Below are 21560 nucleotides of genomic sequence, written 5' to 3'. Positions count from 1 at the left end.
AATGCCACACACAGTTTAAAACTTTACACTACTTTGGGTTTTTTTGGTGGTGGTTTTGTTCACAGCAACTGGACTATCAAAGTTTAACCCCCTATAGTTTTCTCAGACTTCAGCCTTTGCACCTACTTTCACGTCATGCTTATCCTTACAGTACCCTTCTGCCTTTCACCTCAATACAACATCTTGGGATATATATATTTTTTTTTTTTTATTATATAGTTTAACTGTGAAGGTCAATCCTCACTTTATCAGCTTTTGCCTTCTTTGGTGTATTTTGTGCAACAGATATAAAATGGCACCTAACACACAATCATGAAAAACATAAGAAGTCCTGGCTCAAAAGAGTTCTTTCTTCCTCACAATCATATACTGCACACAAAGAATCTGCTGCAATATTCAGTTCAGCAAAGGATAACAGGATGATTAATGGATCTTAAAACCAAATGAAACTTGCCAAAGTAGGCAACAGGTTCATAAATTGGTCTAGATTACAGACAGACACAGTTTAATGACCTTGCAAACCTCTTACAGCTCCTGGGTAGCACTGAAGGCAGGAAGGCTCTACAGAAGGATCTGGACAAGATGGATCAGTGGGCTGAGGTTAAACAAGGCCAAGTGCTACAGCGGGGATTACTGTAACACACATATATCAAACCAGGAGTCTCGTGGAAAGCGAAGTATATATGGACAGATTCGTGGTAGATGTTTCAGAGATGTTTATTTCTCCAGCCGCATGGCCGGGGCTCTGCTCAGGAACTCCCCAGTCACGGGACCCGAGGGTCCTTGGCCACACCAGGGAACCCAAACCAACCAATGGGAAATGAAGCTGACCGGGGGCAGGGAAACCCCGTGTCTCCCCCCCAGGGCCCCTCTCCCAGGGCTCCATGGCAGGGGAGGGACCCCAACATCTCACCCGTTTTATTTTAATAAAAGGAGAATGAAAACAACTGGATAAACATAACAAGAACAGTTTCAAGACAAAACAAGCCACCCTCCTGAGTCTTTAAATGTCCAAACAGATTCTGTGGAACATCTTAGGGCTGACACAAAGGAGACAGAACTCTCTGGGCATGCTTTGTGGGGAAACTGAGGCAGGAGAGGGTTTAATTTCTTCCCTCCCCCTTTTCATCCCCCCCTCGGCATCAGAGAGGAATTGTAGGGAAATGGAATTGTATAGGGAAGCCATGGGGTGAAAAACGGATTAGGAATAAACTGGGGATAGGGTAAACTTAGGAAGGGGTTCATATTGGGTATAGGGTAAAAGGGGGAAGTAGGCTGTGGATAGGGAAATTGCAGGGATGGATATTGTTTATAATTTTGTGCGTAACGGCTGCCTTTGACTGGAATACCTCCAGGCCCAGTAACATTCGCTGCTTGTAAACCCTTCTTTCCTTGCACTATATCAAACTGTACAACTTCTCCATCTCCTACACTTTGCAGGTAATTTTTAGGGTTATTCCTTTTAATGGCAGTTCTATGGATGAATAGATCTTCCCCTGTATCATCTCGTGTTATAAATCCATAGTTGTTTTTTACATTGTACCATTTCACAGTTCCTGTGACTTTCGTGGCTACAACTTCTCCTATCACATGCCTGCGTGCTCGTCATGGCTGCTGGTCAGCTTCATTCACTGTCTTTGAGGGGTTGCTCTGCTGCTGCTGGACTTGCTGCAGGCTGTTCACGAGCACTGCCTCGATCTGTTCCTGACAAGCTTTAAGGCAGTCCACATCTGTGTTTGTGATCTTGGCCAGGAGGTCTGTGAGGCTGTCCCCATCATCAAGCTGAAGGCCACAGATGGCTGCTCCCACACTTCCAGTTGCTATCACTGATGGTGGGTACATGGCAAAGTTAAAATCTGTGGCACAAAGGGCGATGAAGGTTTGTGCATGCTTCTGGATCAAAAGCAACTTGTCTTTAGGGAGAGGCACCTTCCTTAGGATGTGTTCAATGAAATCACGTGGGGTGACGGCTGCAAGGTTCCACTTCAACTTTTTTGTTTTGTTGTAGTAACAGCAGAGGTATCCTGCTCACTGAGCAATCAGGCAGGCAGCCCCTATGCCTCACTATGGTTACCAGTATTAAAGACCAACACTGCAAAACTGGAGTTATGAAAATCAACACTGCAAAATATACTAGCAGGATGTGATATTGACAGAATAAAAAAGGCTCAAAACTTCCTGGAAATTTTGGAAACAACACCACTGAAGCAGCTGAAGACAGAATCAGATGTGCCTTTTTATGCAGCCTGGAGAACAGGAGGCTGAGGGGGAACTTTATTGCTCTCTACAACTCTCTAAGAGCAGATTGCTGGCACCTTGCAAAACACGAAAAAAGACAAATATTGTCTTAGTCTACTCGAAATGTTTCCTTAAAACAGAGTGAAATCTTTTCCTTTGTATTGGAGGTCCCACCATTTTAGTCTTCTAAATTGAAGCTGACCAGGGGCAGGGAAACCCCGTGTCTCCCCCCCAGGGCCCCTCTCCCAGGGCTCCATGGCACGGGGAGGGACCCCAACAGCCCAGTGCCAGGTCCTGCCCTTGGGTCACAACGACCCCACACAGAGCTACAGGCTGGGGGCAGAGGGGCTTAAGGGCTGCCCAGAAGGAAGGCACTTGGGGATGATGGTCAATAGCCGGCTGAATATGAGCCAGGTGTGCCCAGCTGGGCAAGGACAGTGGCACCCAGCCTGTACCAGCACTGGTGTGGCAGCAGGACCAGGGCAGTGACCATTCCCTGTGCTGGGCACTGGTGAAGTACCTCCAGTCCTGGAGTCACTTTTGGGCACCTCATGACAAGAGAGAGATTGAGGTGCTGGAGTGCATCCAGAGAAGGGAACAGAGTTGGGGAAGGGTCTGGAGTGCCAGGAGCAGCTGAGGGAACTGGGGCGGCTCAGTCTGGAGAAAAGGAGGTTATAGGGGTACATTCTTGATCTCAACAACTCACTGACAGGAGGGTGTAACCAAGTGGGGGTTGGGCTTTGTTCCCAGGTAACAAGTGACAGGACAAGAGGAAATAGCCTCAAATTGTGCCAGGGGAGGTCCAGATTCAGTATTAGAAAAAAAATTTCGCTGGAAGAGTAGTCAGGCATTGGAGTAAGTCTGGAAGTGTTCAAGAGGTATCTGAATGAGACATTTGGGGAGGTAGTTCAGGGGCAATTATGTTGGTGCTGGATTGATGGTTGAACCTGGATGACCTCTAAAGTCTCTACCAACATCGACAAATCTGCAATCCTATTATTTATGCTTACCATGTCAACCTGTGTCAAACCATTTAAAAAGAAAAACAATCAGAGAGAAGCTGAAGAGATACAATCCTGCCTATGGAGAAGATGATTGAAAATCTTCTTCCATGTGCCTGGGACTTACAAAGAACACCATCACATCAAAAAGCAGTCTTGCTGGTAATCAAAGCAAACTTCGTTCGTAGTCAGTCTCTAATTAGGGCCAAGATCTAATTATGGCCAATCTCTAATTAAAATTACTAAATATTCTGGCATTCAAAAAGTGAAGATTCAAGAACTAATATGGACAAGAAACTGCCCAGCACCACAATAGGCAATTTCTGAAAAATGGTATCCTCCCTCAGCAGAAGTAGCAGCTCATTTGCAGGTATGCTTCCAAAGGCTAACAGTTGTATCCACAGAGACAGGAAACTGAACTAGGGAAGAGAAGCAAACTTAAAAAATGTAGCTTTAGTTGCCTGTAGCAGGACAAGTGAAGTGTGGATCTACAAGACTAAATTTCAAATCTCTAATCAATAATTTACTTTATGGTCCTGAATAAGCCTCTATAAAGGTGATGTCCCTCTATAAAGCAGAGGTTTGATTACGTAACTTTAAGGTTTATTATGGACAGGCTTTTAAGTGTTACTGTGAGTGCACTAATCATATTGAACATGTGCAGGAATTTAAAAATCTCAGAACCCATTTAAATCCAAAATCTGCATGTAGCTAGGATGTTAGGACACAGTTGTTATTTTGGTGAGGCACCAAGAAATAGAGGAAACTTTGTGGCCCTCATGCACAAAAAAACCCCCATCAACCAATCAATCAAGACATAAGAAAGTAACATTAAACTAGTAGAGCATTATTTTATGTTATTATTTTATGTTACAGCTCATTTCACCTCCTGTTTTCACTGCTGGGGTTTTGCAAGAATGTTATTCCTACCATTTCATATTAGCAATTGCTGTACAGTTTTCCACAGACATTTAGTTAAAAGGTAATACAGCTTGACTGAAACTCACACTTGATAAGTAAGGAAGCAAGAGTCATAGAAAGGTTAATGACTCAATCAGACTGTGACTTGGAAGAGGTTACACCACAGACCAGTGGCAAAGTCCTGACTCTAACTCAGATCTCCTGAATTTGCTCCCAAGCAGGTCTGTTAAAATTAATGTGACTGATGTAACATACTCTGAAAGACACATAATTTCTTTAAAAAAAATAAACAATAACAACAAAACAAAGCACACGAAGTAGGGGAAAAATTAAATTTAGGGACAGACAATAAAATGATCATCCCTGTATCATGTGTCTAGACTCATTTGATACTCATTACCATGTAATAATTCACTAAAGTTTACAATAAAATTTTAAGATGTTAAGAACATTTCCCCCTGAATCTTGAAACTAAAGCCAAGTGATTAGTGCATAGATCAGAAAAATGAAAAACCTCAATGTAATGGGTTTAATGGGTTGACAGAGCCATTAATGATGGTTGTTTGCGATTAACATTATATTTATGTACTATGTGGCATTTCTGACTACCTAGAAGCTTATACAGATGTATACATATACCATAAAGACTAAAATAGATTTTAAAATATTAAAGGTATACAGAGCAAGCATTTATCTACTTCACTATTAATCTTTGTTATTTTGATAGAATCAAGTAAGAACGGAAGGAAACATTTTAACAGGAAAATAAAACTACCCATGACAAGGGCGTATATATGAGAACATAATCCCCTTTTAGAACTAGCTGACTTATTAGCCAAACAAAGATAGGGACACATACACACTCTCAAGAAAAAAGACTGTTTCTAGATTCTATGTCCTGAATTTTCAGATTTAAATATGTGAAGATGGGTATCTGATAGGAATTCATATGAAGTTTTCGCAGCTGCTGAGAAACACAAGCCTCACCAAGACTGACTTCCAGGTAAATCACAAAATTACCAGACACAGTATGTAAGCACAAACCCTTGCCAAACTGCATTCAAAAAGAAAAAAAAAAAAAAAAAAAAAAAATTCCACATCAACTGTGAAAGTGGAAAAGAGGAACCTTTTCTAACTCAAGTAAGTGACTACTATGCATTAGCTCTCAACAAGATGGATCAGAAATTCACTGATATACAGAAATGTCTATATTTAATTTTCAAAATATTTTTCACTTGCTGTCCTTGCAGCTTTACTGCTCCTTACAGCATTTTGCAGTGAGTGGATTTATCCTGAACACTATTTCTCGAAAAAGGGAAGCAATAAATTCATTCTCTAGACTAAACAAAGGCACAAAGGCCTTAAATGACTTGTCCAAGGTTGGAGTGTTTAATTCAGTCTTATGCTTCAGCCACACTGTCCCTTTCTTTCCCTTTTGTTAATCAGTTGCTAGTATCACTTACTTTTGACGTAAACAGTACTTCCACTTGGCAAGACGACTACATTGGAGGCTGGACTGGCAGGTCTGGGGGACTTCACTGTTGCTACACTGCCACTTGGAACAGGGGTGGATGTTGGGGTTGAAGTGGTACTTGTGTAGGAATAGCAAACCACCACTGAAGAGGAGAAAAGACACCTTCCATATAACTGAAGTGCAGAATCCCATTATTCTATCACTATTTTTCAAATGAAATGGAAGCCAAAGGCTTATTGGGTCATTATCTGTGTATTTGCCTCTGCAATCCTGTTACTATGGAATACTCCCCAATTTGAGCTAAGCATGGCCACGGAATTAATGGTCTTCAAAGACAACACAGAAATCTAACCTCCCATCCCCAAAAATCTCTACTGCCAATGTGAGATTTCTTTTTGTACTGATCTTTGTTTTACTTTATAATTTGTTATTTTAAATTTGAGCATTAATTCAATACATCAATCTTTTTGCTTTTCTGTAAATGACTAGGAACTGACAGAAAAGTGCTATTGCCTCTACTCAACAGTACACCAGTTGAAAAAACCAGTAGTGAAGAACTGATGGTGCTAATCAGCTTTTTTAAACTGCTTTTTTAAACTATTGCTTTTAAGTAACAGCACAATGATACAGTATTTATCACAAAACCAGGATAAAACAGCTTTTTTCAAGCAGTGTTACACATGCTCCACTTGTATGAAGCCTAATCCAAGCCTGCTCAGCCAAGCTAGTTGGAATGTGTACTACCATTATTTAAAAGCACAGGGGAAGCAGAAAGCAACCTTTTTACTTGTTACATAGTACATTTAATCAGAAGGAAAAAACCCAAAGCAGTATTTTCTTGACTTTCACCAAAACCTACTTGCATTCTTAAAATAAAACATTCTGAAACATCTTTCATCACTTACAGAACTTTACAAAATCTTAAGCCATTAGTCCAAGTTTTTAAAATTTACAGAGCTGAATAAATTAGTCAGCAAATGTCATTTCCTGACAAACTGGATTGTTTTTATATTTCAGTTGCTAGAGTGTCAATAACACAAAGCAGTCAGATTAATGCTGCAGATACCACAAAGGGTTCTTTAAAATAAGGGGTGTTTTATACTTCTGTGAATAAGGTTTGTAAGAAAGATTTGGATTTTTTTTCATAGGTTCATAGAATGGTTTGGGTTGGAAGGAACTTTAAAGCTCACCCAGTTCCAGCCCCCTGCCATCAGCAGGGACATCTTCCACTAGACCAGGTTGCTCCAAACCCCATCCAACCTGGCCTCTAAAAAATATCTTTTATATTTAACACTTTAAATCTAAAACACCAATTTCCACTGTGACATTGTTTTTACATTCCCATAGATTGCAGCAAAATCCCATCCTTCTCTCACCTTCTTTGTTCCCAGTTTCTGCAGGAATTGGAAGAGATGCATTGTGCTGAACGGCTGCATTGGCAACAGCATTCGCAGTAACAGTAAAAGCTGTTTGTGGAACAAGTCGTGGCATCAGTGGCACCAGTCGACGGCCTTCTATGGACCACTCGGAAGAGCTGTTTGGTCCAGACATACTAAAGAGAAATGCACATTCTGTAAGTATTTTGACAAGTTTCCAAATATTCAGTATCTTACTCAAATACATTTTTTTTCCCATAGTGCAAGTCTAAAAGGCAGTTTAAGACACACTAGAGCACTAATACACAACTTCCTTCATTTCATGAAAGCCCTTGCATTTTTGTCACCTGATATAGAAAACCTCCCATTTTAAATTAAAGAGTTGATTCTTCTTTCATTGTTCTGTTTTACAGAGCTGTTCAAGGGCCAGAGGTGCGTGAATACCATACTCAAACACCCCACATTAGGTAAGCTACTATTCAGGCAGAGTTGGTATACCAACTCTCTACTTCTGTAATATGAAAATGCCAATAAACCAAATAGATTTCATAAAAGACTATTGAAATGGATTATGTTACAGGGAAAAACTCTTAGCTTCTAAGGCAAATTTTGTTTCACCTGAACAGAAGCATTTCTGATGTTTATTTAAGTATTCCCAAACAAGGTCACAGAACATGAAATTATTTAAATACACCCTGAGCATCTTCCTAAACAGAAAGCTCTAATTAGCTCTTAATAGTACTTACATCCACACTAGAATGTTTCATAAAAACACTGTTCTTATCTAGATGGGGAAGTATTTTTGACTGTTTTACGTGAGTCATTTATCAAATCAACAAAACCAAAATGGCAAATTATTTTTCAATGCTGTAATGTTCTTAAGCAAATCAACCCATTTAATGTATAATATATTCTAAAAAAGTAACTTCTCACATGAAATATTTCAAGCAAGTTGCAGCAAGAGCTACTACAAAGTAGTTTGTAAAATGCAGAGTATCTGCTCTGTTGATAAATCTTGAAATGCTTCAGCATTCCTCATACATACGCATAGTGTATAAAGAGAGCTACATAAGCTGAGGTAAAAATACATTTTAAAAACAAAAAATAAAGGGCACAAAGGCTAGCAAAGTAGGCTTTACTAATGACTTAAGAGAATTATGTAAGTGAAATACTATATTACCAACCATCACTAAAAAGGAATCACCACAGGAAAACAAAGAAAAGAAATAAAGAAAAGCAGCACTTCAAAATTGCACCTTGTCTGGATTATAGTATTTAATTGAAGTGCAACGCCTCAGAACAAACTATTCGTGTTCTGCAAAATGCTAAGACCAGAAGTACTACTTAAAAGGAAAACTTGATTCAGGAAAAGAATCCTGATATGACAACTAAATGCTTTTCGTTATCCTCCCTCTCATTTCTTTAAAGGGGGGTAAGAAGTTGGTGGGTTTTGTTTGGTGAACAGCATACTTCTAAATCTTTAAAATCGAACATTAAAACTTAAATGTCCCTCTACAGCACTAAACCAGTATGCTGATTTTGACTAGTCTTGTATCAAACAATTGCTAACTCCAACTGTCCTGCTATTCGTATAATTTCCTTTTTTTCCTCCTCAGAACACCTAAGCTACAACAGTCAAACTTAAAAAAAAATCAACAGTTGCAACACAGAAAAAGAAAAAAACACAGACATTTACAATGCAGCTCTGTTTAAAGACAGTCCTTAATAGTAAGACTATTAAGTAATCATGAAAGATACATAACCACTTGATCTATTGCTCCTCCACCTCTCAAAATCATGTAGTGCTTGTGAAAGCAAATGCAAGGAGGAACCACCCCAGCTAATGCCAGCACAGCAGCTGCATCGCAGAGTGGTGGACACTGATGTCATCAGCTTGCTGCAGCTTCTTCTACTCTGACCATTTTTTCCTTTCTGTGCTGATACATGTTTTCCACTAATCTGCCACCTCTTGCCCTCTCTTTGTCTTTCCTATGTAGTTTCCTCTTTCCACTTAATACAGCCTTTCCAAACTGATTAAAATAAAACTAAAAGCAAAACAAGCAAAAAAAAAAAAGCAAACATGTTCATCCTACTTAGCAGCTTCTCTATTTTCTCATTCTCTGTTTCTTCTGGTCTATCTTACAGAAAGGTCTCCATGCTAAAAAACTGCTTCTTACATTGTACTTGCACAGTGAACAGGATGGCCTTGGATCCAAAATGTACTACATAACTGTTTCTACATCCCTGTAGATCTGATACAGTAATTCCTTCATCCATACAGTGTTATATAACTACTGGTTCTTTAAACCACCATCAATCTTCAAAATTCTAACATTCAGTTAAGGCATAATGGATTTCCCAAAGGGCACTTTTGGAAATCATGGACAAAATGACCTGGAACTTACTTGTGTGCAATTGTTGTTAGTCGTTCATCATTTACTGCTCTCCGAACTTCAGCACGATGTCGCTCTGTTGAAATACTATTAAAAAAACAATAAAGCAATATATTTTAATCAGAGGAAGACATGAACATTCATCTAAAAATTCCAGCTAAAATTAAACTTATGAATAATCTAAGATAAGAGAGGGAACAGGACTTCACATTTAAGAGATTGTCACTTAACTCCTGCTATCACAGTGACAGAGAATCAATTGTATTATTGCTCAAAAATATTACTCAAGAATGAAAAGAACATTACTGCTCATAGGGTGACCTTGAAAAACAGCTAGAATCCAACCTCCTAATGAGAGCAATACATTTAAAGGATATGGCAGAAAAATTCACACAGGACATGCAGCATTCTTTCTTCAGGTACCTTGGGCTTAAAGACCTTGAACTTCTACCTTGACAAAACCACAAGCCAGTGTACATGCATGACCTGGCTGTAATCCTTCTAACACTCAGTATCCCATAAAGCACCAACAAACCAGTAAAACTTCTACCACAGAAGCATGCTTGTTTTTCTTATTAAAAACTCTAAGCAGAACAAGAATGAAACCTCTGAAACATGGAGAATTACTGCTCCAAATTCAGACTTACACTGTGATTCCGGTGAAAGAAAAAGCATGCAAAACCATAAAAGAAAACAGGACAGGTCTTAGTCTAAAAAGATCAGGGTTACCTAAGCACTTTAGAGAGTTCTCCAAGAAGATCTTTCTTCTCTTTCGTAAGGTCTCCCTGTGCACGCAAGGCACTGATGACACCTGCATAGGCCTCCAGTTCTGAAGAATTAGAGCAAATAATATTTCTATTTAATGCTCACAGCAAAGGGGAAAAAACCCCATGTTTTCCACATTACTGATAGTATTCTGTAAATTTTCAAAATCTTAAAGAGGAACATGTCTTTCAATTATTTAGTGCTTTTCTGAAAGAGATTGATGATTTAGAACTCTCCCAGCCAATTACTTTGCAGCATAAACCATTTCTATGAAACAATTGTCTCATCAGAGAGGATTATCTAGTTTATAAACCCAAATGAATGTGTCAAGCTCTCTCTGACCTGACAGTTCAGGCTAAAAGCTTGAAGAAACTGTTTGGAGAGTAGTTCAGAATTCTCTTAACACATAGCATAATTAAGAGTTCTATAGAAAAGCTTAGCTTGGAAAAGAAATAAACCATCATTAGAACAACTGGGTTTTTGGTAATGCCTTTCCTTAATTAGCATGGAGAGCATCAGCTCTAGTTTGTTAAATATGATCATCGTAATCTTTTATGCCTATTTACTTGATACGGTACAACTGCTTGAATCTGAAAGAAATGAAACACAGAATTAAACCTGCCCAACACAAAAGAAACAATCCAGCTATTCTTAAACATAGAGCCATCACAAAGACTAACTCACAAAAATGCAACTCTGGTTTACCAGAAATGTCAAATTCCAAGTGACTGTGATGTCATGCCATCAGTGTTTTAAAAAATGGAACCATAAAAGGCTACTAATACTTTTGAATTTTGTCCTACTAAACAGGTTGAAGACATACCTAATGCAAATAATGGAGCCTGCTAATTTGCCAAAGAATGACTTGCTATTGTCAGCTTCACACGGTTTAGGGAAACCAGAAACACAAATTTGTTTGATCCTTACATAGGTGCCTTTCATTTGACACCCCTATTTCAGCTGCCAACCCAAACAACCCCACAACAGATCCCAGTTAACCAAGACCAAGAATAAAAGGTGCAGGCCAAAACCTAACATTACTAAGTTTGCCGCAAAAGAAAAGACTGGCACTATTCTGAAAAGCTTTCAGTTTAGGATTCCAAAGAGCTAATTTAGAAATGAAATCAAGGAATTGTGCTGAAAAGAAATCCTGCTCTCCTGTCCCGATTAAGCAGACAAAACAAAAAGCAGAGTCATTTTGGTTAACTATGCAGCCTGCACAGGGATGCTGAGTGACCTACAGAAGCATTTTCAGCTTCAGTTATAAAACATTCACTAATTAATGCAATGGTTATTACTAATATCAGCATTTATTTAGACAACCATGTTACAATATTTACGATACTAATTATTTGCCTCTGTTAACAACTTAAAAGTAATTCTCAGATGCAGCCATATAATTACTTATCAAGGGCAAACTTTTTTTCCTTCTGCATGGTAAATAAAGATCCTCTACACCAGAGCTTTAAAAATGCACATTCTGGTCTTTTGGAAGCTAGTAAGGATTACAGATCAGCTGTAACTTCCTCACCCTTGTGTCTGTGCAGCGATCATTAGTGGTGTGCTCTTTCCAACGCAAAACACATGAAATACCTAAAATGGGTTTGGGAAGTAAATATCATTATTGCTAGTGTTAGGTGCTACAATCATCACCTCGTTCAGTAATAAACCACGATCAGCACCAGGTCCTGCATACCTCGAGATGCATTTCAGCCTCACCTACATCCCTGCTTCACTCCTTACGGAGTATTCCCACTACTGCTGTACCATCAGCCAAATGAGATGTTGGGCTGTGAGCTGGAAAAGCAGGACCCTCTAAAGCAAATGGCTATTGCTGGATGTGAGTGTCATACAGCTATTGCCTCCACTGCCTGTGCTCCTTCACTCCCCAGTCCTGTGGTGTGCCTCCTCTCCGCTCAGGGAGGCACTGCCTCAGCCTTACCCTGCTGGCAGGGCCCCCTTGTGGGGACAGCTCATGCCAGCAAAACAAAAATGATTTTTTTTTTTCCTTCCTGTCAGCCTAGGTTATGTCATTGAAGGAGGTGTAGCTGCAGTTCTGTTTGGCTCAGCTGCACCAGCAAGGTTCTGCCAGCACACCACCGTCAGCTCGGCTGCAAGTTTTTTTCCATGCTTCCAGCCAGCACAGCTACATAAATGAAATTTAGTAGCACAGATCTGGTCAAAAGCTTTTGGTATTCTGCACTGTCTCCTAGTTTTTGTACTTCTTGAGCCTTGCTTAAGACTTAGGGCTGTCACCTTAACAGATAGCACAGCTTGTTGCAATGTCGCATGCAACATCTGCATCACTGTTTCAACAGAACGCAAATCCCATATTCCCAAGAAATGAAAGAAAAAGGGCAAAGGGAGGGAAGATAAATTCTCAACTCTCAAAAAATAAAGTCAATGGCTTCACAATGTATGAGAACTTTGGCACAATTAAGAAATACAGCACACTGTCTCTTAGCATTCAAGCAAAATGAGAACAAGAAAAGCTGTCACTTGACAGTCACGGGAAGTTAGAGGGAGCCTCAGCTTTCTTCCGGACATCACCTCCTAGATTATGGTCTTAAGAAGAAAGTCTGAAAAATCTAAGGCTTTTTTTTTTTTTTCCCTTCTAGTATTATGCATCATTTAACTGGCAAAACCCCAAACCCTTAATTACATAAATTCAGCCCTAAGAACTCAAAACCAACTATGTCGGATCAGATCAAAGATCTAACAAAGGATTCTCTCTCCTGCAGTAGCCAAAAACAGATGTGTGAGGAAAGAGCAAATGCTTTTACTACTTTCCAAAACACAGAAGCATCTCTCCTCATACACTTAGATCTACAAGGACAGAGCACAAAAATATCTCCCAGTGTCTATCTCTTGAGCAGAGGCCTCAAATACTGAGCTACATTTGAAACAATTAAAAAGGCTCCTGTGCTTATGGCAGCTGAGCAAGGGCATTGTTTTCCCACTTCCCTGACAACCTGCGTAACTGCAAATCACAAACAACATCTTTTTAAATCCTGTTTTATGTCTTCACAATAGTAACTTTAATACTTGAATTCAGCCCTACAGTGCCAGTTAAACCAGGATTCCTCTATATTTTTTTGAGGTACAAAAAGGTTTCTAATACAGAATTGAGGAAAAAACCCAACCAAGAAACACAACAAAACAAAAAGCAACCCCAAAGGCTCTCCTTTCACAGAAAATCCTGTTGCATGTTAATAGTGACAAAAAAAACCCCAGCCCTGCAGCATTGCAGCTAGGACATCCAAGAGAGATTCAACCAAACTAAACCAATTCTTCTCTACTTGTTTTGCTAGGGCTGAGAGTGTCTGCCAAACACAATTTTAAGCCAGGGCTGTCAAACCAATGACACATGGAAAATGCAGGAAATCACTTGCAAGCTGCCTGCAGACCTATTAAAATATTTAATGTAAGCAGCATGAAGGCAAATCTTAAAAGGGCAAAATACAGACCCACAAACTGTATCTTACTGTACCCAGTTTGCGAAGGATCCTCTTGCACTCATCCCTACTGAGGTCCAGAAGAGTTGGCCACACCACAGGCATCCTTCCCTTGTGTCTGTGCTCCCACAGAGCTCAGCCTCGCTGGAAAAGAAATATAAACGCTCAAGCCCACGATTTACTGATTTCCCAAGCCGATTAATGTAAACTCCTCTCAGCCTGCTCACAACTCCACCGACACATTCGCTCCCATCCTTTGTAGTGGCATGAAGGAATTCGGCAGTTTCACAAGGGCATGGACTTCCTATACTCTCTCGCTCAAATGCATCGCCCAAGCCTGTTTGCGGAGTTTCCTATCTCTTTCTCAAGCATTTTTTCTAACGCTGAAACGCTCCCCGAATTAATGTTCAAGTCTCCTCCCTCTCTTTAAGCACAGAGTACCTATTAAAAGAACTCTTCCAGTGAACCGCACGCTCCCCCTTTCCCCCGGGGAATGTATTTTGCTCCAGCCTACATTATATGACAGGATGGCAAAAAACATCCTGTGTGAAAATTTGCTCTCCACGTACCAACACCAGCCCCCTCCCCGCAAAAAATAAGCCAAACACGGGAACACCTCCCTGCCGGATCCCAACGCAGCAAGATTCCGGGGATGGCGGGGGAGAGAGGGCGCATCTCCCGATGAGACGAGGATAATAAAGGAAAAAGAGCAGCCGGCGGGGAGCTGGGTAAGCGGGGGTTTGGGCCGGGCAGGGAACGGCACGACGGGGGGGTGGGGAGGGGTGGGCACCGGGAACAAAGCCCTGGCGCCGTCGCAGCTCCCAGCGGGGGGCTGGAGGGGGGGGTGGGGGGGTCTCCTACAAGGACGCCCGAAAGCAGCCGCCACCCGGGCACTCCCCGTCCGCCCTTCCCCGGCCCTGGGCGCGGGGGACCGGCCGGAGCCAGCGGCGCTGAGTCCCACGCCGGGATCGGGGAAAGACAGGGAGGGAGGGAGCGGGCCGCGGCTGACGCTGCTTTCTCGCATCGGGCGGAGCGGCAGCGGCGGCGGGGCGGGGGCCAGGGCTCTGCCCTGGGCCCGTGAGGGGGCGGCGGGTGCCCACCGTCCGGGGAAGCGGAGCTGCCCCTCTCCCCGAGGCGGACCACCGCGGGTAGGGCGAGGAGCGGGGACCCACCTGCCCGACCGTGCCCAGCACATCGAAGGCTCCACAGCGGCCGCACCACCCCCCCCGTTGACTGGTGCCGCGCTCGGGTTTGTTTAGTGGCGGCGGCGACGGCGTTTACTCGGGCCAAGATGGCGGGTGAGCGCGCTACGCATGCGCGGGCGCCGCGAGGCACGCTAGGAATTGTAGTGTCTGCCGCCGCTCGAGCATGAGGAGATGGAAGAAGCGGGTGCCAAGATGGCGCTCGAGTGAGCACTGCGTATGCGCGACGACGCGGAGCATGCTGGGAGTGATAGTTCTCTCCGTGTTTCTCGACGCGTGGGAAGTGGCGCCCACCGTCCCGCCATGGCTCGGCGGGCGGGTACGGGTAGGCGGAGGGGGACAAAACACGGTGCGCGTTCTCTGCCCGGGCTGGGGCGCGCTGTGCGGTTCGAACGCAGTCGCGTACCCCCGAACTCTAGGAATTAACAGCTGGCCACCGCTCCTGGAACGAAATCTGGCAGGAGAGAACATCACCCCGACGCCATTTGGCCGTTTGCACCTTTCTAACTTAAAACGGACGCCGGTGGCTCGCGTGACTGTAGCGAACCGCGTGTAGGGAACAATAAGGGTTCCCTAAATAAATTCTGCACCTACAGCCCCCTCGTAGCTGCTCCGGGGTGTCTCTGCTCCCCGAGTACAGCAACCACCTGCATCTCATTGAAGGGAATAAGAAGGAGGTGTCTTTACAAACAAACTATGGGCCTGCTGGTAGATAAAGCCGGATGCCGAGAGGTGAAAGAAGCAGTGGGAGGAACCAGAATTTCCACAGGAATTCCACTAAATTGACACAGACTGTTACTCACTCAACATGGTGCTAATCCCTGGATTTAGAGAAAAAGAACAGACACAAAGAAAAGTATTGGGGGCGGGGAGGGGTACACATTAGAAAGGGGGTTTGTATTAAGCGATTCGGGAAGTCTGTACCTCTCAAGTATCTCAGCCAGTGGGGAAAGAGAGAGGGAAATGCAGCCGGGAAATTAGGATAGAAAGGCGGCTGTGTCCTCTCACAATTTAAGAGACCCCAGGGGAATGCCCCATGGCCTCTCCCTTTATTCGAATTAAGTAACAGGACTTCTCTGTCTCCTTTTTGGACATAAACCTCTGGTGTTTGTGAATTAATTTTCCTGACACCAACACCGTGAGTGCCAGTGTTAGAGTCCCGGGCCTGGCTGCCGTTTTGAATATTATAGTGATTATATCTTGTTTTCCTGAAGATTTCCATGAAAAGCAGTAAATGTTATCTGTTTGAAAGTCCTCAGATCAAATTAGAAATAGAAGATAAAATGTCTCTGGGGTGCAGCTGAAAAGCAATGCATCCAGTTGCGGCTGCATGTTGCAGCAAGAAAGTATAAAAGAATCCAATGCATAAAACTACCTGCAAGGAAATTGCTGGAAAATCACACCCAAACCCCTTCGGGATGAGGCTTGCTCCCGGCTCTCTATCTCACAGGGCTCCATTTTTGCTGCAGCACTTGTTTAGCATGCTTCCCGTCTTGGATGCATTCTGGACACGGGTGCCTGGGGCCAGGCAGTTTCATGAAGAGTAACGAAGGGCTCCTCCTCGTTCTGCCCTCTCCCAGAAAATCGTGTGCTACAGTTTGCTTTCAGAATGCCAGAAACAGCTGGACCTTTCCCGAGGAGGATGGATGGTGTGCACTGAATCGCAACACCTATTTCCAGCAGATCCGCAAGGGCTGTTTTTTCCACCTCCTTATAGATAGAAATGTTTCTTCCCTGTGACCACAGATGAATTTTTTCTCACTTGCAGTTTCCTATTATTCTTCACAGTGGTATAAATGTCAAGTACTTAAAAACAACTATGCTGAGCAGCACAAGACAGCTAGAATTTTTTTTTTCTCCTTTTAATGCCTTCCTAAACAAGAATGAGCTGAAGGCAAGTAGCATCATCTTTGCATACTATTGCCTAATAAATGTCCTAAGATGTGCACAAATGGGAAGATGCAGGTTTGCGCCAGAAGTTGAAGTTTTCCTTGCCAGGTTAGAGACTCCACTGGAAAGGAAATCACAAATTCCAAAAATCACAGAATCCCAGACTGGTTTGGGCTGGAAAGGACCTTAAAGCTCATCCAGTTCCAAACCCCTACCATGGACAGTAACACATTCCCCTAGACCAGGTAGCTCAAAATGTGTCCTTTAGTCAAACTACTCTGGTCAATAGGAACAGGCAAGGACAGCCTTGCCACTTAACACAATATAACCTTTTAGAGGTTTATTCATCAGTTGTAACAGAGTATCAGTTTTATTGCACCCAAGATGTCTAACAGCCAGCCCCTGTATTTGTAGAATAAATTATTCCATGAGCAGAAACTACAAAACCAGCCTCTTAAAACGTATCTAACTAAGATCTGGATTTTAGCTGCATGTTATGTTTGAGTTTGTGTGTTTATGAAAGTGCTCTGTTCTGAGTGAAATCAGTGCTGACGATGCAGCTCAGAGAGAGCAGAAATACTTTTTTCAGACCTGCTTAGTAGCTAAATTCATTAAACGTAATTAGATCTATTTCATATTTATTTTTAGCTCTCTAATTTTTTTTCCAGCACAGATGAAAGTAGCCAACAGAATCAAAAGTTACTGTGGGTAAGGTGGACAGACATACACTGACACTCATATATGTTCATATGCATGTATTCAAGAAAATCGTATTTGCTTCATTTCCTTTGGCACACAGAACAGAAAAGTGATGTAAAAAATGAGTCAGTTATGTATGTATGAAGTGTCTGAAGCTGTGATTGCTGCATTTCTTCAGATGTCCTAAGATGATTTCCAAGAATATTTATTTTTATTAAGGATGAAGACCCAGACTTGGAGATGTATGAGAGGTTCAGAAAGTCCAAAAGCCAAATTTTCCTTGTAGTCAAAGCCATGATGTTACCATTTACTTCAGACTAGCCTACAATCAATTCTCCATTACCCAGAAAAACAGGAGGGCTGGGATAGTATGGACAAAGTAAAAAAATGCTCAAAGCACATAAATAATGAGTCCTGAAAAGCATAAAAAGGCCAGAGCCTTGCAGCGGTTGATCAGCTTCGATCAATAACCAAGGTTGTCCTAGCAGATGCACGAGAATTACCCCCAAGCCCAGCAGGGTCTGGTCAGGAGGGTCTTCTTGAGTCAAATCCCACATCAAATAAAAATCACTACACTGCTCTCTTAACCAGTCCAAGAACAGCACAGGTCTTTCTGTAAACCTGACGAAGGGTTATCTGGATTCAGAATGACTACACACAGCTGGCTCAGATCTCCTAGCCTAATCCAGGAGACTGAGACTTGACAGCATTTTTTTCTGCCTGAAGACCAAAATATCAAGTGTTCCAGCTATAGACGAAAAAAATTAGAAGAAAAAAAGACAATTAGGCTTACTCAATACATACTTCATTAATACAGAAACATAGCTAAATGTCCCACATTCTCTCACTAAACTCATATAAAATAAATGAAGTCACTGTAGGTAAAGTAAGAAAATGCAGTGTGAAAATGCCAGCATTTTTTGTAGCCTTAGGTGCCTCAGAGATACTAATAATTTTCTCAGTTCTCATTACCTACATCCTCTCTCTCTGAGTCATCATTTAAGGAGGCCCAAAATTAGAGCACTTTCTGAGTGTCCATAAAGTAAAACAAAAGGCAAACTCATTGACAGCAGCATTTCATCATCTTTCCTAAGGAAGCAAAGCTCAACAGTGTAAAAAACCCACAAGTGAAATTAATTTGTTTTGTCGGTCAAGGGGAGCTAAGAACTCAAATCATCAAATCTGGTGGTGACCTGATGAGCAACACTGTGCAAGTTGTTGGGACCTCTCTTGTGCCTTCATTTCCCACTTTTATAATACATTTTACAAACTAACAACAGACAATGATACATAAAAGCTAGGCATTATTTGTAGGGTGGTGAGGCCCTGGCAGAGGCTGACCAGAGAAGCTGTGGCTGCCCCATGCCTGGAAGTGTTCAAGGCCAGGTTGGATGGGGCTTGGAGCAAGCTGGTCTAGTGGAAGGTGTCCCTGCCTATGGCAGGGGCCTGGAACCAGACGATCTTTTAGGCCCCTTCCAACCAAAACCACCCTGGGATTCCATGATTAATTTTCTAAAAGCATACTGCTGAGTAGTCTTTTTCAGAATTTGCTCAATTATATGCATTTAAACAAAATCTGTTTCTCCTTCCAGAAAGGGAAATAAATGACCATCAATCGCTACTACTTTCTGTTATGTTCTCTACAACCCAACAATTTCATATACCCTATTGGCTTAAGTAATATGAATCTCATCAATAACACACAGTGGTCTAATTAACCACATTTTCTGATGGCCCGAGGAAGAGCTGTGATTTTCCCAGGGCAGTGATTTGTATGCAGCCTGAGTAACCAGGACAAAGCTGTGCTTCTCAGCTCTTTGGGAGCTCATAGGAAATGAATGGAGCAGCCTCGCTGTAGTTCTTGATGGGTTATTAACTGCATCTCCCCTCACATCGCTAGACCCTGATTGATACAGGTTCTGCAATGATCCTTTTTCTTCAGAACAGCCTTTCATGAGTAAAGAGAGGTGCTTCAGCTTGGTACTATATGGGAACCAGGCACAGCTACTGCAGCTGCTGCTTCTATGAGGTAAATGGTGAATTTCCAGCTTCCAAGAGACTTACGCTGGTAATTTTAAAAGTATAATTGGAAAATCAAGGGAAAAAATGTATTTGTTTCAGTCTGCCAGAAATTGAGAAAGAAGTAAGAAATCCACTGTGCTTTTGATACTAAGAGGAATGCAACACTGTAGATAATTTCAAATTTTAGGGAATTTAAGGATAGTTTAAAGTATCTTCCATGTCTTGCCTAAGAGAGAAATATCTTAGATTTTAACAGAAGTTAAATTATTTCTTGGCCTTTTTTTTGTTTCCAATGGAGTTTCCCCTTCTCCTAATAGGTTATTCAGTGACTCAATACATTTTCCTGACATAAGCATCTCTATTTTAATGTCATTCTTCTGCCCTCAGACCACTACTAAAAACTCTCTTCCTCCTCAAACACTTTCCCATCACATTTTTCCTCCTGGCTAAGAGAAAAGCAGAAGCCTCAACAAACGTCTAGGTGCTGGCAGCTTGCAGAGAAGCTTTTTATACACAGCCTTGTCAGACAGATTGTCACCTAGGACTATTTGTATTTAAATTCACAAAGATATTTCAATTACTTTCACTAAAGATAGCTTTGTGTTGCCAGTCAATAGCTATTTCCCCCCTCCCCCATTGTAAGTAATACATATTCTATTCAACAAATGCTTTTGTTTTACAAATCCTAACAGCTTCTGAGCTGAAAGTATCTAAATTCAGCAAGCATTAAAAATTCATCAGAATGCCACTGTGTATCGAGATGAGCATCTATTTAAACACTTTGCTACACTTGAGGCAAAACCCTGACTATATAACCTCAGATAATGAAAAAAATCACTTGTGTCATTCTGTGGCATATCAAAGAAGGAATTAAAGCTGGTACCTTCTGCAATCTTGGGAGGTAGATGCAAATCTCCATCCTCTTTGTGGCTTGCTGTATTGGCAAAGAACATATAAACTTGCTGGGAAGAAAGCAAAGCCACTTCTCAGAATAGGAAGCCACTTCTCAGATTAGGAAGCTAAGGAATAAGGCGAAGTATTGAAGTTATTGCTCCACTGAGCCACTTGAGTCCTTATCTATGGCCATATATGTGTTATACAAACGCTGGGTATCTCTAACAAGCTTCTGCCATTCAAAGAACATATCCCAGGTCGCCAATTAGCAGAATTAAGTCACACTGGGACCCAATTTGCATTGTACTTTAGGGAAGCTTGCATTTTCTCTTTCAAGTTGCACTTTTAACCAATCAACAGACTGTCTCTTGCTTTAAAGTTCAAATCAACTCACCAACAAATTAATTGCTCCTGATTTTGACTTACTATTTTTACAAGGCTGGGTATGCTATAAATGCTGAGGAAGGAAGTGAATATTAAAGATTATATAATCCTAATGTAAGAATTAGAAATTATATCAATCCTGGAACACCTTGCAAATGGAAGTTTAAACTTACAGTATTGTTGTAGGGTGACAACAGCAATGGAAAAGAAATGCAAGCTGGTGCTGCATTTGCAAACCAGAAACTAGCATTATTGTCACTGCAATTTTCAGTTAAACTTTGGGCAAAGTTCACGTGTTTTAAGAGGTTGATGTTAACACTGGGGATTAGCAAGGCTTGTGCAGACAAATAAAGACAACCCTGAGCTGGGGCAAGCAAATAGGGAAAAGATGACTCAGACACTCACTCCTGACTCCTTCATGGTGGCGTAATTTCGTACCTGCAGCACAGCACGGAGTGGGGAGGCTGTGATCTTGGGCTGGCTGGAGCTTCAGAAACTGCAGCAGCTCAGGTGGAAGCCTGAACTAAGTGCAGCTGCTTGGAATTCAGATGGCTGCTTCCCTCTGCAGCAGGGAAGTAGCTGTAGCCCAGAATACACAGCTGAGTAAAAAGAGTAAGAAGTAGAGCAGATAAGAATACAGACAACCTGTGCACAAAACCATGGTTTTTGGGCAGATCCTCACATCAAAGTCCAGTGCTGCAAAGACAATGGCCCTCTGGGTTTCCTCATAAAGAATATCTGATAGAACACCTATGAAAATCAACATTCTTTGAATCAGAACCATAAAAAGAAAAAAGATCCCAGTGAAACAGGGAAAATGCAATGGGAATTGGGTCTGATAACCTT

General features: G+C 41.8%; 1 protein-coding gene across 8 annotated transcripts in view; it reads right to left on the bottom strand.

Moving 5' to 3' along the window:
* Positions 1 to 14902, bottom strand: part of EMSY (EMSY transcriptional repressor, BRCA2 interacting) — a 45586-nt gene extending 30684 nt beyond the window's left edge. For 6 of the 8 annotated variants that reach the window (XM_039556906.1, XM_039556922.1, XM_039556914.1 and 3 more), the window contains exons 1-6: positions 14796 to 14902; positions 13659 to 13767; positions 10133 to 10232; positions 9416 to 9490; positions 7011 to 7186; positions 5624 to 5776 (exon numbers count right to left, since the gene is read on the bottom strand). In XM_039556906.1, the coding sequence (XP_039412840.1) occupies positions 5624 to 5776; positions 7011 to 7186; positions 9416 to 9490; positions 10133 to 10232; positions 13659 to 13728 (574 nt within the window). In that variant the 5' untranslated portion in view covers positions 13729 to 13767; positions 14796 to 14902. The remainder of the gene's footprint in view (positions 1 to 5623; positions 5777 to 7010; positions 7187 to 9415; positions 9491 to 10132; positions 10233 to 13658; positions 13768 to 14795) is intronic. The other 2 variants (XR_005602646.1, XM_039556945.1) reach the window with 1 other exon arrangement.
* Between the last annotated feature and the right edge of the window lie 6658 nt (positions 14903 to 21560).

This window comes from Corvus cornix, chromosome 1 (genome assembly GCF_000738735.6).
Source record: "Corvus cornix cornix isolate S_Up_H32 chromosome 1, ASM73873v5, whole genome shotgun sequence".
Lineage (NCBI taxonomy): Eukaryota > Metazoa > Chordata > Aves > Passeriformes > Corvidae > Corvus > Corvus cornix.
Note: the sequence above shows the minus strand (reverse complement) of the source record. Positions and strands in the feature narration are given on the sequence as shown.